The sequence below is a fragment of the Pelophylax lessonae genome (assembly GCF_965119305.1).
Source record: "Pelophylax lessonae genome assembly, chromosome: 9".
In the NCBI taxonomy this organism is placed as follows: Eukaryota; Metazoa; Chordata; class Amphibia; order Anura; family Ranidae; genus Pelophylax; species Pelophylax lessonae.
This window is the reverse complement of record NC_138776.1, coordinates 259,005,805-259,024,159: the sequence shown is the minus strand read 5'-3', so window position 1 is coordinate 259,024,159 and position 18,355 is coordinate 259,005,805. Positions and strand designations below refer to the sequence as shown.

Sequence of the window (18,355 nt, the reverse complement as noted above, 5' to 3'; positions counted from 1 at the left end):
CAGGATGAGGACCTTGTTTGGTAGAGGAGGAATGAGGAGAGAGCTTTATTCGGGAAACCAAAGCTATCAAGGTCTATAATACCACTAGCAAACACTGGAGGGGACTTCAGAGACTTAGCTGAATAGACACACATGTGCGGATACAAATCTTGCTTACAGTCTGGTGCAATTTCAGATATGACTTGGGTTGCTTAGAATCACACGACGATAGAAATCACATTGATTTCAATGCTGCCTGTTCACATCAATGCAACCCAAGTGCAATGCAACTTTGAGGAAGGGACATGGTTGGTGGGATGCAGTGCGATTTTGTGCCCCATAAACTTCAATGAAATTGCACCAAAAAAGCAAGCACATGCATTTTTGCCCACATTTTGTGCTGGTTGGCGCTCAGGGGCATCCTAACAACCAGTGACTCATTCCTGCTCTGACAGCAGAGACTGCAGTGTATGAGCAGCATTGTGCTGCTCATACATTTCTAGGCAAAAGGAAAATACTAGATGTACTGTGGCAGGTCACCACACATGCATGTAGCAATTGGCATGCCATGTACGTGGGCACCCTAAACTAATGTGTCACTGAGAGAAGTTGCTGAATGGTCTTCAGCTTGTTCCCATATTCCCCGAGACCTCATCTTTTTCATCTGCCTACCCATGCATGACCCAGCACCCCCCTGGATTTCACCTCTGCCTTCTGCCTCATTTGGTTACCTTCACCCCGGCCTGATTATTGAACTTGCCTTAGCTTCCTGATTCTATACCACTTTACCCAACTGTTACCGACCCTGGCCTATTTCCTGTACTTGCTCTACCTGCTGACTCGGTCCTATGTTTCCCGGCTGTTCCTGACCCTGGCCTATTTCCTGTACTTGCTCTACCTGCTGACTCGGTCCTATGTTTCCCGGCTGTTCCTGACCCTGGCCTATTTCCTGTACTTGCTCTACCTGCTGACTCGGTCCTATGTTTCCCGGCTGTTCCTGACCCTGGCCTATTTCCTGTACTTGCTCTACCTGCTGACTCGGTCCTATGTTTCCCGGCTGTTCCCGTCCCTGGCCTATTTCCTGTACTTGCTCTACCTGCTGACTCGGTCCTATGTTTCCCGGCTGTTCCCGACCCTGGCCTATTTCCTGTACTTGCTCTACCTGCTGACTCGGTCTTATGTTGCCCGGCTGTCAACCACTATGTGGAGGAGTACACGTCCCTGCTCTTGGACCACAAATGCGTTTCGGGAGACACGCTCCCTTCCTCAGAGCTATATTGCAAGATTTTATGTCACACGGTATTTACGCAGCAATTCTTCAAACACGTTTTTTGGGGAAAAAAAATATTCAGCCACCACATGTAATGATATCTAAGTTGCAGTATATTCAGTTTTTGGTTTTGGGTACAATAACCATTTAAGTCAAATCATCGAATCACAACTGCACATTATATTGTTATCTCCACAAGGTTGAATGACTGGTGGTGTTATGTCCCTGTCACGACCTCCATGTAATAACTTTCTCTTCAGATCTTTATTCTTCTACCTCTGTATGTATATTCTACATCCGTATATATATTTAAGCAGATGTTCAATTAAATTTATTCTTTACAAAATAAAGAATGCATACAGTGAGGGGAAAAAGTATTTGATCCCCTGCTGAATTTTTTACGTTTGCCCACTGACAAAAAAATGATCAGTCAATAATTTCAATGGTCGGTTTATTTTAACAGTGACAGAATACAAAAATATACAGAAAAAGGCATTTCATAAAAGTTATAAATTGATTTGCATTTTAAGTGAAATAAGTATTTGGTCCTCTATCAATCAGCAAGATTTCTGGCTCCCAGGTGTCTTCTATACAGGTAACAAGCTGAGATTAGGAGCACTCTCCTGAAGGGAGTGCTCCTATTCTCAGCTTGTTACATGTATAAAAGAAACCAGTCCACAAAAGCAAGCAATCAGATACAAATCTCTCCACCATGGCCAAGACAAAAGAGCTGTCCAAGGGACAAGATTGTAGACCTACACAAGGCTAAGGCTGGAACGGACTACAAGACCATCTCCAATCAGCTTGGTAAGAGGGTGACAAGCAGGTGGTGCGATTATTTGCAAATGGTAGGAAAAACAAAATAAATGTCATGCGTTTTTCTGGATATTTTTGTTGTTATTCTGTCTCTCACTGGTAAAATAAAATTATAGACTGATCATTTCTTTGTCAGTGGGCAAATGTACAAAATTTCATGTTGTTTTAATGTTTTAATGTTTAAACAGTGGAGAAGGGGTTGATTACTTAGGGTTGTTCAGTGTCTCACAAGCTGCTGTTCTGCTACCCCCCCCCCCATCTTCTAAGTATAGTGGGAGGGAGAGCAGAACAGGCAGTCTGAATACTTATTGGACTCCAACCAATCCCTGGGGAGGTGTGCCCAGAAGATGGGGAGGGGCCAATAAATATTCTGAGGCCTGTGTAGCAGTGTAGACTTCCTGGGTCCAGTCCTTCAGGAGACCCCTGTGCTGGGGGTTCTGCCCCCCCCCCCAAAGAAAGAGAGGAAGCTTGAGGAGCCTTTGATGTTCTAGCTAGGCTTAGCTGGGTGGCCTACTGAAGAAAGCCTGGTATAAAGAATGAGCAAAGCAAGAAGAAAGCTGGCGGGAGGAAGCTCAACCATTCAGTTCGTTTTTGCCACACTCCCCATACATCTGTCTCAACATCAAGATTGTTAGCCCATGCAAATTCTCTGAGGTACAGCAAGAGCATGTTTTCTAGAGAAACTTTTCCCGCACTCTGAACAGGAATAAGGACGCTCACCCGTGTGAATTCTCTGGTGTACAGCAAGAGCATGTTTTCTAGAGAAACTTTTCCCGCACTCTGAACATGAATAAGGACGCTCACCCTGTGTGAATTCTCTGGTGTTGAGCAAGGTATCGTTTGTACTTGAAGCATTTCCCACAGTCTGGACCTGCCCAAGAACACTCGCCCGTGTGAATTCTATTGTGAACAATAAGATCTTCTTTCCGAATGTAACATTTCTCGGAATCTGAACATGAAAAAGAACGCTCATCGGTGTAAATTTTTGTGATGTAAAATAAGCTGTGATTTCAAAAAGAAACATTTCCCGCACTCTGAACATGAAAATGGGCGGTTGCGGTTACCCATGTGAATTTTTTGGTGTTTACGAAGGCTATCTTTTTCTTTGAAACATTTCCCACACTCTGCGCACGAGAAAGGACGCTCATCCGTGTGAATGGTCAGGTGTGAAAGAAGATGTCCTTTCAAACTGAAACATTTCCCGCACTCTGGACATGCATAAGGACGTTCACCAGTGTGAATTCTCTGATGTCTATTAAGGCTTCCTTTCTGAATGAAACATTTCCCGCACTCTGAACATGAGAAAGGACGCTCGCCTGTGTGACTTCTATGGTGATAAACAAAGCTTGCTTTCTGTTTGAAACATTTCCCGCAATCTAAACATGAGAAAGTACTGTAACAGGAAGTCAGCTAAATCTGGGAATGTAGTCACAGGAAGGAGATACATTTCCAGCTGACTTAGAAAGTCCATTAATTAATTTAGGGTGTTGGCTACAGAGCTAGCCAGCAGGAAGTTGAAAGGCGTTCAGCTGTTCAGAATGAGGAGATCAAGGCCTCTATAATTTGTCCAGAGAAAATCTATTGAGTGCTGCCTCCTGTCGCCGTGTAGGCTGGGAGAGGAGGACAGACATACGTGTACCTCCCGAAGCTGGTGGGCATGGGAGAAGGACTGCTGCCGCCTGTCGCCGTGTAGGCTGGGAGAGGGGGACAGTCGGATGTGTGCCTCCCGACAAGCTGGTGAGCATGGGAGAAGACCCCCTACAGCGATGTGAAGCTAAGGAGGGTAACCACGAGTGAAGACGTCTCAAAGGTGAGAAGACAAAGTGTTCCATGTGAAGAGTGTGAAGAGTAAAGGATCCTGTTATAAATGGACATGTGCTGTGTGAAAGAAAACAAAGGGACATGTTCAATGGACAATGTTTGTGCTGTGTGAAAAGCAAACAAATGGACATTTGAGTGTCTGCTGTAGGATCAGCAGTGTCGGCCCAACAGTAGGTTGGAAAGACTTCTTAGGTAGGTTCCAGTTGTGAGAAGGTAGCCGCCCACAGAGGCAAGGATTTATTTTGTTTTATTTTATTTTGGATGTTTTGCTGCATGCACTTGTTTGAAGAATAAACCTGTTGTTTGCAAGCACTTTTGGGCTATCTCTCTGTGAAAACGCACCCCCAAAGGGGTCATCCACGCCTACCACCGAGCTAATCCCTTACATATGGTGGAGGTATGCAGTGGGCAGAAGCAGCAAGATCCCTGCAATGGAGTGCATATGTTTGATGAACTTTGTCTGGTGCATGAGATTGCACAATCTATGTGTGCAGGAGAGAAGATCCTGACAGAAAAAAAAAAAAAAAAGTGTTTTAAAGAGACAGCGGTCTCAAAATTATTTGATGAACTTTGTTGTGTCTGGTGCAAGTGACTGCACAAACTGTGTGCGCAGGAAAAGAGATCCTGCAAGAGAGAGAAAAACTACATGTGTTGAAGAGACAGTGGTCTGAAAATTGTTTGCTGGACTGTGAAAAATTTGTTTGTGGAGTTATTGAAGATGGGGCGGTCCAAACGCCTGAAAAATGCAAAGATAGATGAAATGAGAGACCGGATTCTATGGATGGAGGGGATGTTGCCGTCTGAACCAGCCCCATCCATGCCTGAACGGAATCGGCTAAAGAGAAAAGTTGTTGTTCCTAGCAACACTGGGGCAAATGAAACTGCTTTGGAGACGCAGGGTTCTCAGATGAAAAGTAAACCCAAAATGGGGGAGATGCTGAAACAACGGAGCTTTGCAGCTCAACAAAAGGATCACCAAGAGAGCATGGCAGGCTGGAAACAGAGACGCCAGCAGCCAATGGAGGCCATCGGTTTGGAGGAAACCGAGTATGTGTGCAGGGCTGAGTTGGATGCCTTGCAACGGAAAATGGAAGAAAAGGAACAAGCCTTGGAATTGCTTAAAATGGAGCATAGAAACTTGCAGGAAATGAATGAACTACTCAAGTCTCATGTGTTACAGTGGGAAGAATCCACTGCTCTTCTTTTGGTCGAGTTGCAAAAACGCAGAGAGACTATAATGGAGAAAGATACCATCCTCATGGAAAAGGAAAGTGAAATTCAGACTTTGCAGAAGCAAAGTATGTGTGAAATGTTGGAGTTGCGTAATCAGCTGGAAAAAAGTCTTCAGTGTTTGGAAGTTACAAAAATAGACCTGCAGGAGTCGCAGGAACAGAATGTTGCTCTGAAAGCGACATTGTCTCTCAGCGACAAAGAGAAAAGTGAAAGAGAGGCTAAATTACTGAGTACTGTGTATGAGCTCACTACTTTGAGCAATGTGGTAGATGAATTACGTGCAGACTGTGAAAGTTGGAAAGGTGAAGCCCAACGTTTCCAGCAGCAGTTAAAGGAGAAAGAAGCCTGTGTGGCAGAATTACATTCTTATTCCCAGATGCTAGCCAATGAGGTGAAGGCTCTTATGCAGGGAAAAGGAGATTGTGAACATAAGAGGGAAAAAGTAGAGGCACAGCTTCTGGAATCGCAAGTCAAGGTGTCAGAAGGTGACCGATTGTGTGCTAAGCTGTCAGAGAAGGCAAACCGACTGCAGGTTGAGTTGGACAATGTTACAAATCAGCTTTCTCAAGCAGACAGCAAATCTAGAGAAATTGCGGAAGATTTTTCTATCTTGGAATCGCAGCTGCAAGACACGCAGGAACTCTTACAGGAAGAGAGGTGTCAAAGGCTGAGTTTTAGCACAAAGCTCAAACAAATGGAAGATGAGAAAAATGGCTTCCTGGAACAATTAAAAGAGGAGGCGGAAGCAAAGAAAAACCTATCAGAGCAAGTCGCAACATTGCAAGCTCAGATAGCGGATATGAAAAAACGCATGGAAGAAAGCGTTGGTTCATTACAGTGTGTTGAAGATGTGAAAAAGAAGTTTGATCAGATGCTTGGTGAAGAGAAGACTGTGTCTGCAAAATATGCAGAAGAACGCGACCGTGCAAAAACGGAGGCGCGTGATAACGAGAGCAAAGACCTGTTCTTGGCTCGCTCTTTGGAGGAAGTTCTAGAGTGTAAGGCTGAACTAGAAAGTGTTAACAAACAGCTGCGTACAGAAATGGAAGAATTGGTCAGCTCCAAGGATGATGTTGTGAAAAGCGTTCAGGAGCTAGAAAAGTCTAACCGAGCCTTAGAACAGCAAGTAGAAGAGATGAAGATTCCGTTGCAGGAACTGGAAGAGGAATTCCAGGCAACAGAGGATCTGTCCCAAAGAGGGGATAGTGTGCCTGATGCAGTTTTTAAAAGGATCAGTGTTTTGGGGTCTGTCCTGAGTGAGCCTCAGAAATGTGATGACACGTGGCTTGAATCACCCCTTTGGAATAAACCGTTCCTTCAAAAACTTCAAGCATTGGAAAATGTATCATTAGAACTTCAGCAAATAAAGGAGTTGTGTAAGAAATGTGATGATTTCTCAGTTCAGGCTGAAAACCTAGTGGAGAAAACTAAAGCGGAGAAAACTAAAGCAAGTGATATAAATCTGGGAGGAAAAAGCAAACGCCACCTAGTGGAGAAAACTAAGGCTGTTGGTGAAAACGTGAAGCAAATGAATTTCAAGTGCCTTTCAGAGAATATTTCTAAAATGAAACTGGTAAAAGACGGGTGGCAGAAGTTTGATCGTGATCTTGAGATGCATTCCATGTGGAATTCAGATAGAGAAAAAGAACTAGGTGACCTTGAGCGGTCAAATAGTTCAGCAGAAAGTGCATTGAAGAAACCTGTAAAAGAATGTGTTGCAGTTCCATGCTTCTTCACTGATGCAGAGAGGAGGTCTATAATGGATACCACCCAGATCGCTGGGTTCAACTGTGTTGTTGCCTTTGACCCCTATGTTGGTGGAAGGAAAGTTGATGATGTTCTGGTTGGCTTCTTCTGTGAAGAGTTTGGCAAGAAATATAAACTGAATATCAAATCAAATAGTAGGCCTTTACTGCGACTCGCTCAGGAGGGCGAAAAGTTTAAGAAGTTGATGAGTGCAAATGCTTCAGATCTGCCTATGAATATGAAATGTTTGGTGAATGATATTGATATCTCTGGGAAAAGGAACAGGGGTCACTTTGAAGAAATGTGTGACAGCCTGTTGTCTCAATTGGAAAATCCTCTGCACAGCATCTTAGAGCAAGCAAAGCTCAAGAAGGAAGATCATTCCCTTTTACAACAAAAAGTCAATGATTGTGTACAGATGTATGGAGAGGCAACTCAAGTCACAGAGGGATGTCAAGAGTCCCTACTTGGAACAAAGCTTAGTGAAGCAAAGGTTCTCAAAGTTTTGTGGAAAACATTTATGGATTGCAGAGAGAGGCGTCTTAAGAATGTTGAAGACATTAAGACTAGCCCAATTGAGTTGCCTATGGATCACGGTCCTCCATGGTGGATTGGACAGACGGTTATGAGGGACAAGCTGTCTGACATTTATGAGAAAGCTGTCAATGAAGATGACAGAAACGAGAAGGAGCAAAATGATGCCAAAAATGCAGTTGAAGAATGTGTATATGAGATGAGAGACAAACTGTGTGGCATTTATGAGAAATCCGTCAATGAAGATGACAAAACAGTTTCATCCGGAAGCTTGAGGATAATAGGAGGCTTATCAGTGAGTCAGCAGTGCTTGACACATGCGTGCCTGGAAATCTGTGTCCCAACCCTAGGGTTGAAACAAGAGGGGGGGGTATGTAACAGGAAGTCAGCTAAATCTGGGAATGTAGTCACAGGAAGGAGATACATTTCCAGCTGACTTAGAAAGTCCATTAATTAATTTAGGGTGTTGGCTACAGAGCTAGCCAGCAGGAAGTTGAAAGGCCTTCAGCTGTTCAGAATGAGGAGATCAAGGCCTCTATAATTTGTCCAGAGAAAATCTATTGAGTGCTGCCTCCTGTCGCCGTGTAGGCTGGGAGAGGAGGACAGACATACGTGTACCTCCCGAAGCTGGTGGGCATGGGAGAAGGACTGCTGCCGCCTGTCGCCGTGTAGGCTGGGAGAGGGGGACAGTCGGATGTGTGCCTCCCGACAAGCTGGTGAGCATGGGAGAAGACCCCCTACAGCGATGTGAAGCTAAGGAGGGTAACCACGAGTGAAGACGTCTCAAAGGTGAGAAGACAAAGTGTTCCATGTGAAGAGTGTGAAGAGTAAAGGATCCTGTTATAAATGGACATGTGCTGTGTGAAAGAAAACAAAGGGACATGTTCAATGGACAATGTTTGTGCTGTGTGAAAAGCAAACAAATGGACATTTGAGTGTCTGCTGTAGGATCAGCAGTGTCGGCCCAACAGTAGGTTGGAAAGACTTCTTAGGTAGGTTCCAGTTGTGAGAAGGTAGCCGCCCACAGAGGCAAGGATTTATTTTGTTTTATTTTATTTTGGATGTTTTGCTGCATGCACTTGTTTGAAGAATAAACCTGTTGTTTGCAAGCACTTTTGGGCTATCTCTCTGTGAAAACGCACCCCCAAAGGGGTCATCCACGCCTACCACCGAGCTAATCCCTTACAGTACGCACACTCGTATGACTACTCTGGTGTATAAAAGGCACTTTGATTTTTTCAAAAGGTTTCTCAGGCACTATAGATGACAAGGAATGTTCTCCTGTGTGAGATCCTTCATGGTTTAAAGAAGACCCCTTGAGATGAGATGGATCTGTTGATGGATCTGTACTGTGAGATCCCAGATTTGTTTCAGCAGTCATAGTATGTGTATTATCAGAAGATTCCTCAGGATTAGAGGGATCCATTGGTCTCTCCAAGTGATGAGGTCTATGATGTATTTTTTGTGTATTGGAATTTACTCCTGGAGAACGTTGTGTGGTGGCATTTTCTTCTCCTTTACATTCTGAAGATCCGTTATTCAGGACATCGTGTCCACCTGTTGGAAATCAATTTTGGTAGAATAATTCACAATGTACTGAAGAATGGAAATGGTCCTTTCATATGGTGTACAGTATCTCCACCTCATTTGTTGAGAACATGACATTGAGGAATGAAGATGGACCTTTCATATGGTGTACAGTATCTCCTCATTTGTTGGGAACATGACGGTATATTGAGGAATGGAGATGGACCTTTCATATGGTGTACAGTATCTCCTCCTCATTTGTTGGGAACATGACATTATATTGAGGAATGGAGATGGACCTTTCATATGGTGTACAGTATCTCCTCCTCATTTGTTCGACACATAACATTATATTGAGGAATGGAGATGGACCTTTCATATGGTGTACAGTATCTCCTCCTCATTTGTTGGGAACATGACGTTATATTGAGGGATGGAGATGGACCTTTCATATGGTGTACAGTATCTCCTCCTCATTTGTTGGGAACATGACGTTACATTGAGGGATGGAGATGGGCCTTTCATATGGTGTACAGTATCTCCTCCTCATTTGTTGCGAACATGACGTTATATTGAGGAATGGAGGTGGACCTTTCATATGGTGTACAGTATCTCCTCCTCATTTGTTGGGAACATGACGTTATATTGAGGGATGGAGACGGACCTTTCATATGGTGTACAGTATCTCCTCCTCATTTGTTGGGAACATGACGTTATATTGAGGGATGGAGATGGACCTTTCATATGGTGTACAGTATCTCCTCCTCATTTGTTGGGAACATGACGTTATATTGAGGAATGGAGATGGACCTTTCATATGGTGTACAGTATCTCCTCCTCATTTGTTGGGAACATGATGTTATATTGAGGAATGGAGATGGACCTTTCATATGGTGTACAGTATCTCCTCCTAATTTGTTCGATACATAACATTATATTGAGGAATGGAGATGGACCTTTCATATGGTGTACAGTATCTCCTCCTCATTTGTTCGATACATAACATTATATTGAGGAATGGAGATGGAACTTTCATATGGTGTACAGTATCTCCTCCTCATTTGTTGGGAACATGACGTTATATTGAGGAATGGAGATGGACCTTTCATATGGTGTACAGTATCTCCTCCCCATTTGTTGGGAAAATGACGTTATATTGAGGAATGGAGATGGACCTTTCATATGGTGTACAGTATCTCCTCCTCATTTGTTGGGAACATGACGTTATATGAGAAATTAGGGTGGACCTTTTTATGTTTTGATTATCTGCAGCTTGTAATTATTTAAATATTTCATACTTACCAAAGAAAAATGATAATGTGAACTTTTTTTTAGTATAGTGTATATTACTTACTTGTGTCCATATGTAGAGAAGATTCCTCCTGTTCACTTTTCATAATCATCTCCCCCTCCTCCATAGACTGCTGATCTCCACTCACCAACCTCTCTTCTTCTTCCTCTTTAATCTCAACTTTGATGCCTTTTAGTTCTTCATTCTGAACCATAAAAACAATAAAATTGATACAACTATCAAACAATAGGAGTATATCATACATGAAAATGTTATATCATAATTTAGGCTACATTCAAACCTGAGCGTATTGTTTTCAGGCGTTTTTTCGAGTGTTTTTCCAGGTGTTTTTTGCAGGTGTTTGAGGCAGGCATTGACATCTGACCAAAAATGCTTGTAATCTGCAAAACAAGAAGCTCATGTACTTTTTTGAGCTTCAAGCATTTTGCTTCAGGCGACAAAACGCTCGTATGTGAACAGGAGCCATTTCGCTTGTTGGGAGTTTCGCTTGTTGGGAGTTTTGGAACTTGGGAGATAAGCGTTTTACGAGTTGAAAACCGCTCAGGTGTGAACAGGGCCTTAGAATATAATATTTGAGTTCTATCTCCCAGTCCCCTTTACCTGAATTTGGCGAGAGACGCCAGGCTCTTCTTGTGTAAAATTCTGGGAATACAAAGGACTACACTTCTCCATAGAACGCTGATCTCCACTAACAAGTATCTTTTCTTCTTCTTCTTCAGTTTCAACTTTGATGTCTTTCAGTTCTTCCCCCTAAATCCCCAAGATGGTAGTAGAGATTTGTATAGAAGAGATTATGTAGAAGAATGTCATCTCTTACCTTAGAATACGTTCTTAGGTCTACATGCTCAGTCCCACCTACCTGATCATGGTGTGCATAGTTATGTTCTTCCCATGTGGAATCCCGGGAATACAGAGGACGGGGACATCTCTCTGGTGGGTTCCCATTACTGGATCCATCTGTAGGAAACACACACACTGACTGAATACATTGTTTCTATGTGTTTATCAGATGATGGGGGATCTAGGTGGATCCTCCGTACTGCTCTCTCCTTTACAATAAAGTCTCCTCTTACCCGGTGATGTGAGGGGCGGCTGATTCTCCATCATGACGTCCTTGTAGAGATCCTTGTGTCCTTCTAAATACTCCCACTCCTCCATGGAGAAATAGACAGTGACATCCTGACACCTTATAGGAACCTGACACACACAATGATACAGTCACCATCCAGACACATCCCTTGTCTGTTACTGAATAATGTCCCAGAATTCCCGGCACCGCTCTCCTCTCCGGTCAGGTCTGTGTTTTATTAATAGTGATAAGACTGATGTCATGTGACCTCCCAGAATCCTCCTCACCTCTCCGGTCAGGTCTGTGTTTTATTAATAGAGATAAGAGTGATGTCATGTGACCTCCCAGAATCCTCCTCACCTCTCCAGTCAGGTCTGTGTATCATTAACCACTTGCCGGCCGGCCGCTGTGTATTTACTGAGGGAAAGTGGAGCTTTTGCCCAAAACAACCTACCTATACATCATTTAGCTCAATAGCTATTGACGGCACGGTCGCGCCACAGGAGGCGCGATTGCGCCGTGATTGTCAATCATTGGTTCTGCAGGCCACCCGCCATCATGTGTAAACAAGGCAGATCGCCATTCTGCAAGGGGACAAGATGCTAAGCAGGAACCTGAATCTCTGTCTTCCCCAATCGGTGCATCTCCCCCCCCCCCCCCATTTTTTCAGTTTTTTATTTGTTAAAAAAGTTTGAAATATCCAATAAATTTCGTTCCACTTCATGATTGTGTCCCACTTGTTGTTGATTCTTCACAAAAAAATTACAGTTTTATATCTTTATGTTTGAAGCCTGAAATGTGACAAAAGGTTGCAAAGTTCAAGGGGGCCGAATACTTTCACAAGGCACTGTAGCTCACAGCCAAAAAGTGGACACTACTCCAAAATAGGTCTGGGGGCATCTGTGCTGTGATTGGTGTTCAGGATCACATGCCAGAGTCGGGACAACCAGTCAGGTTATGGAGAGGGATGAAAGGGAGCCAACAATCCTCCACTAACATACTGTGAGGTACAAAATTGCATCATCACTTCCATTAAATCACAAAAATCAGGAGCTTTATCCCTTATTCTATGTTCTGTAGGGATGTTCATTCCTTCTGCTGCCTTCATTAGAACTTCTACTGTAGTTCAGTCTTCTTCCTCCCCATATCCTGATCCAGAGAGGACATAATGTCCATTATCTCACAGTGATGAGAGCCAATAATCCCGAGACAGCTTTATAGAGGATGGATAAATGGTTCTATATTTAGGATGTGTCTGGTCTATAAACCAGAGGTTCTGGATGGACAGTTGGATAAATGGCTCTATATTTAGGATGTATCCAGTCTATAAACCAGAGGCTCTGGATGGACAGTTGGATAAATGGTTCTATATTTAGGATGTGTCTGGTCTATAAACCAGAGGTTCTGGATGGACAGTTGGATAAATGGCTCTATATTTAGGATGTATCCAGTCTATAAATCAGAGGCTCTGGATGGACAGTTGGATAAATGGTTCCATATTTAGGATGTATCTGGTTTATAAACCAAAATATCATATTACCTCAGCTGCCTCAAGTTTCGGTAATATGTCCTCATAATGTCCAATGTAACCAAATAACCTTTCACCTGGAACTTCCTGTCCTAACCGTATATCATTTCCTGTCTTTACATTACAGCACTTCCTTCTTTGTCTTTCACGCTCCTAGGTGAGATCACCATCTTGTGGAGAATGGCCTTACCGCAGCCTACTTTGTTCGTTAAAACTTTGTAAACGTAAAAACAACTTGAAGGTAAGAGAGTTAAATTCTCTACCATTCTAACTTCAAAGTAGCGCTATATACATAGTTACATAGTTAGTCAGGTTGTAAAAAGACAGTGGCTCAACCAATAAAAAAACAAAAAACAGTAAAGAAAACCCAATTATACAATCCCATATACACAATCCTATACCCGCTGTTGATCCAAAGGAAGGTGAAAAAACCCCCAGCAAAGCATGATCCAATTTGCTACAGCAGGGGAAAAAATTCCTTCCTAATCCCCCGAGAGGCAATCGGATATTCCCTGGATAAACTTTACCTATAAATATTAGTACCCATTTATATTATATACACCCAGGAAAGAATCCAGGTCTTTTTTTTAAAGCAATCAGTGAGCTGGCCAGAACCACCTCTGGAGGGAGTCTATTTCACATTTTCACAGCTCTTACGGTGAAGAAACCTTTCCGTATTTGGAGACGAAATCTGTTTTCGTCCAGATGTAAAGAGTTCCCCCTTGTCCTCTGTGATGACCTTAAAGTGAACAACTCAACACCAAGTTCACTATAAGGACCCCTTATGTATTTATACATGGAGATCATATCCCCCCCCCCCCTTAATCTCCTCTTCTTAAGAGAGAATAAATTCAGTTCCTCTAATCTGTCCTCTTAGCTGAGCTCCTCCATGCCTTTTATCAGTTTGGTTGCCCTTCTCTGCACTTTCTCCAGTTCCCTGATATCCTTTTTAAGAACAGGTGCCCAAAACTGAACTGCATATTCCAGATGAGGTCTTACTAATGATTTGTACAGATGATATCTCTCTCTCTCTCTCTGGAGTCCATGCCTCTGGTAATACAAGAAAGGACTTTGCTTGCTTTGGAAACCACAGCTTGGCATTGCATGCTATTATTACGCTTATGATCTACCAGAACACCCAGATCCTTCTCCGCTATGGATTCTCCCAGTTCTACTCCACCTAGTATGTATTATGCATGCATATTCTTAGCCCCCTAGTGCAGAACTTTAAAAATTATCAGCATTAAACCTCATGTGCCACATAGATGCCCAATGGCACACAATACTATAAAGTGACTATGATAATAAAGTGCAAAAAGCGCAGAAATGCTGTAAAGACATCCACCAGGAATTTCCGTGAATCAGCGCTTGTGAATGTGAGACACCTCCCCGTCCAGGAAGAAAATTCACCAGGACATTATACCATTCAGTCTCATGACTGGCATAAAATGCTTGTAAATATTCCCAAATCCTTGGGATAAATCGCCATTACGTCACCCCTCCATCCGGCTCGTGAATCACCATGACACATGAAGGAGAAAAAGAAACAATGTTGTAGTAAAATCATCAATAATATAAAATACCACTCCGAAAAATAAAGCATTAAAAAGCTCATCACATGGAGTAAGAGCCGACAGACCGTGGTGAACATCGCTAGCCTCAATCGCTCACCATATCCGAAACTCACGGCAACCTCTGGTGTGTCACTTCCTGGTTCTGGCTCTGTCTTCACTTCCGGTTGGCGTATAAGTTATTAACTATTCCACTTCACCTACCTCGTAATCAGGCTACTATAGATCTCTGTAATGTGGGTTCAGATCTGGTTGCTATAATATACAATCAACCCCCTTGCTACCAGAGGACCCATCACCAGGTATCGGGGCTAATGATCAGTTGCTTTGTGTCTTGAACTTGTGCATGGTTACCCTTAGCAATGGCTTTACTCTTCCTTTCCCTGTTGAGTTAGCCCCTTGTGACTGACCTGCTTTGTACCCTGTATGTGCTTTACTGACCCAAAGTAGTGTAGTCTACCTGCCACAAGCAATCATGCACTCCTCTGCCAAAGGACAATCAAACACCCTCTGCCAAAGGACAAGCACCCCCCACCCCTGTGCCAAAGGACAATCATGCACCCCTTTGCCATTGGACAATCATGCACCCCTCTGCCAAAGGACAAGCATCCATCCTGTGCCAAAGGACAATCATGGACCCCTCTGCCAAAGAACAATCATGCACCCCTCTGCCATAGGACAATTATGCACCCCTCTGCCAAAGAACAATCATGCACCCCTCTGTCATAGGACAATCATGCACCCCTCTGAACATGTAACCCTTTACATCCAGAGTCTCTGGTTTATAGACCAGATACATCCTAAATATAGAGCCATTTATCCAACTGTCCATCCAGAGCCTCTGGTTTATAGACCGGATACATCCTAAATATAGAACCATTTATCCAACTGTCCATCCAGAGCCTCTGGTTTATAGACCAGATACATCCTAAATATAGAGCCATTTATCCAACTGTCCATACAGAGCCTCTGGTTCATAGACCAGATACATCCTAAATATATAACAATTTATCCAACTGTCCATCCAGAGCCTCTGGTTTATAGACCAGATACATCCTAAATATAGAGCCATTTTATCCAACTGTCCATCCAGAGCCTCTGGTTTATAGACCGGATACATCCTAAATATAGAACCATTTATCCAACTGTCCATCCAGAGCCTCTGGTTTATAGACCAGATACATCCTAAATATAGAACCATTTATCCAACTGTCCATCCAGAGCCTCTGGTTTATAGACCGGATACATCCTAAATATAGAACCATTTATCCAACTGTCCATCCAGAGCCTCTGGTTTATAGACCAGATACATCCTAAATATAGAGCCATTTATCCAACTGTCCATCCAGAGCCTCTGGTTTATAGACCGGATACATCCTAAATATAGAACCATTTATCCAACTGTCCATCCATAGTCTCTGGTTTATAGACCAGATACATCCTAAATATAGAGCCATTTATCCAACTGTCCATCCAGAGCCTCTGGTTTATAGACCAGATACATCCTAAATATAGAGCCATTTTATCCAACTGTCCATCCAGAGCCTCTGGTTTATAGACCGGATACATCCTAAATATAGAACCATTTATCCAACTGTTCATCCAGAGCCTCTGGTTTATAGACCGGATACATCATAAATATAGAGCCATTTATCCAACTGTCCATCCAGAGCCTCTGGTTTATAGACCGGATACATCCTAAATATAGAGCCATTTATCCAACTGTGCATCCAGAGCCTCTGGTTTATAGCCTGGATAAAGAGGTTCTGTGAACATCTTGCTTCTGTTTGCATGTGGCTGGAGCAGAGCCCTTTCTGTAAAGCAGCTGGGGATTACATCTTTATGTCTTGTCTTTGGCTTCTTCCCATGCAGACTTGTGAGCAGAGCCCTCCTCCCTTTTATAACAGCACAAGGAGAGAGGCAGAGCCCAGAAAGAGCAGGAACTGCAGAGCTAGCATTAACCCTTCCATAACCTAAGCAGAGTAGATAGGTACCTAACATGTTACATCCCATTTTGTAGGCAGCTGCCTACAAGCTGGACGGAGGAGTGACGTAATGACGGTTGATCCCAGGGATTTGGGAATATTTACAAGTGTTTTATGCTAGTCGTGAGAATGAATAGTGTAATGTTCTGGTGAGTTTTCTTCCTGAAGGGGCAGGTGTCTGACTTTCACAAGTGGCAATTCACGGAAATTCCTGGTGGATGTTTTTACAGCATTTCTGCATTTTTATGGACTTTTATCAGTGCCCGTCAGTGCTACATATTACTGCCTCCTCATCAGTGCCCTTTAGTGCCATCTCATTAGGGCCCATTAGTGCAGCCTATCAGTGCCGTCTCATTAGTGCCCATCAGTGAAGCCTATCAGTGCAGCCTATCAGTGCTCATCAGTGAAGCCTATCAGTGCTCATCAGTGAAGCCTATCAGTGCCCATCAGTGCTGCATATTACTGCCTCCTCATGAGTGCCCATCAGTGCAGCCTATCAGAGCCCATTAGTGAAGCCTATCAGTGCCACCTATCAGTGCTGCATATTACTGCCTCCTCACCAGTGCTTTCACATCAGTGCAGCCTATCAGTGCCATCTCATCAGTTCCCATCAGTGCAGCCTACCAGAGCCCATCAGTGAAGCCTATCAGTGCAGCCTATCAGTGCCCATCAGTGAAGGCTATCAGTGCCACCTATCAGTGCTGCATATTACTGCCTCCTCATCAGTGCTTTCACATCAAAGCAGCCTATCTGTGCCATCTCATCAGTGCAGCCTATCAGTGCCCATCAGTGAAGGAGAAAGATTACTTATTTTCAAAATTTTCTGACACAAACCACGAAAAAAAATTTTTTTGGTCTTTTTTAGTTTTTTTTAGCAAAACTCAGTGGTGATTTAAAACCACCAAAAGAAAGATCTATTTGTGTGACAAAAAATGTCATTTGGGAACAGTGTTGCATGACCGCGCAATTGTCATTCAAAGTGTGACAGCGCTGGGGGGCGTGGCCATGATGTGAGACTGCACGGACGCACAGGGCTCTAGCTCCGCTCCTAGCTTCATCCTATCTACTTCATCGGCATCCATCCCTTACACTTGCACCCCTAAAAACTCACCCTGGGGACCAGGAGGAAGGGCGGCACGTCGCGGATTCCTCCGTTTTCACCGGGGAAGCTGCGGTCCGCCAAATCATCCCTGAGCTCCTCTCGGCCTTCGGGTCCCGCGGCGGCCATCTTGGACACGAGGTCTCCTCCGGCGAAGATGTCTGCTGGTACTCAGCCTGCTCGGGACCCCTGCGGCCCCTCGGATCCTTCCCCGGCGGACATCCTGGAAGCCATAAAGGCATGCAAGGACACCCTTACCGCAAAAAAAGTGTGACAGCGCTGAAAGTAGGCCTGGGCAGGAATAGGGTAAAAGTCCCCGGTATTAAAACGGTTAAAGTTCTTTTTTCTTAAACAACTGGTACCAATTAGTTTTTATTCCTGATCTCCCTATCTTAAAGTTGTAGTAAATGTAGAACAAAGAAGAAAAAAAAAACTCTCCCTGCTAGGTAAAGGCGTAATGGGCTAATATATGCATTACATACTGGCCCATTATCAAAGGCTTATCGTAAAACTAAGCCCTCCAGTAGCGAACTGTCACTGCTGCAGAGGCTTCAATCTTCACCTGGTCTTCCTCATGGGTTGGGTCTCAACCAGAGGTCAGAGCTCCAGCCAGCAGGTCTCATTCTAGGAGTCAGGTCGGCTCCTATCGGGTATTAGGAGAACCCCTATCCAGAGGCCAGGAGTGGGCTGGGCAGCAGGGCACTGCCACTAAAGGCTAAGTCAGCCAAGTGAACCAGGAAAGTTGGACAGTACAGTCAGAGGGACTGGTAAGAAGAGCAGCAGTGCTGCTGACAAAGGAGCCAGGTGGCTCGGGATTTTTTGTTGACTGTTGATGTTGGAAATCCCTGCGTGGGCAACTGATGTC

The 18,355-nt window shown here is 43.8% G+C and overlaps 2 protein-coding genes across 2 annotated transcripts in view; both read right to left on the bottom strand.

Moving 5' to 3' along the window:
- Positions 1-18,355, bottom strand: part of LOC309564412 (uncharacterized protein) — a 1,531,146-nt gene that overhangs the window by 1,275,854 nt on the left and 236,937 nt on the right.
- Positions 115-17,619, bottom strand: LOC309563438 (uncharacterized protein; the record flags this gene model as incomplete). Its single annotated transcript, XM_082267832.1, has 6 exons — positions 115-118; positions 2,870-3,014; positions 3,130-3,381; positions 8,606-8,956; positions 10,281-10,422; positions 17,503-17,619. The coding sequence occupies 6 exons, from the start codon at positions 17,617-17,619 to the stop codon at positions 115-117; spliced, it is 1,011 nt and encodes a 336-aa protein (XP_082123958.1).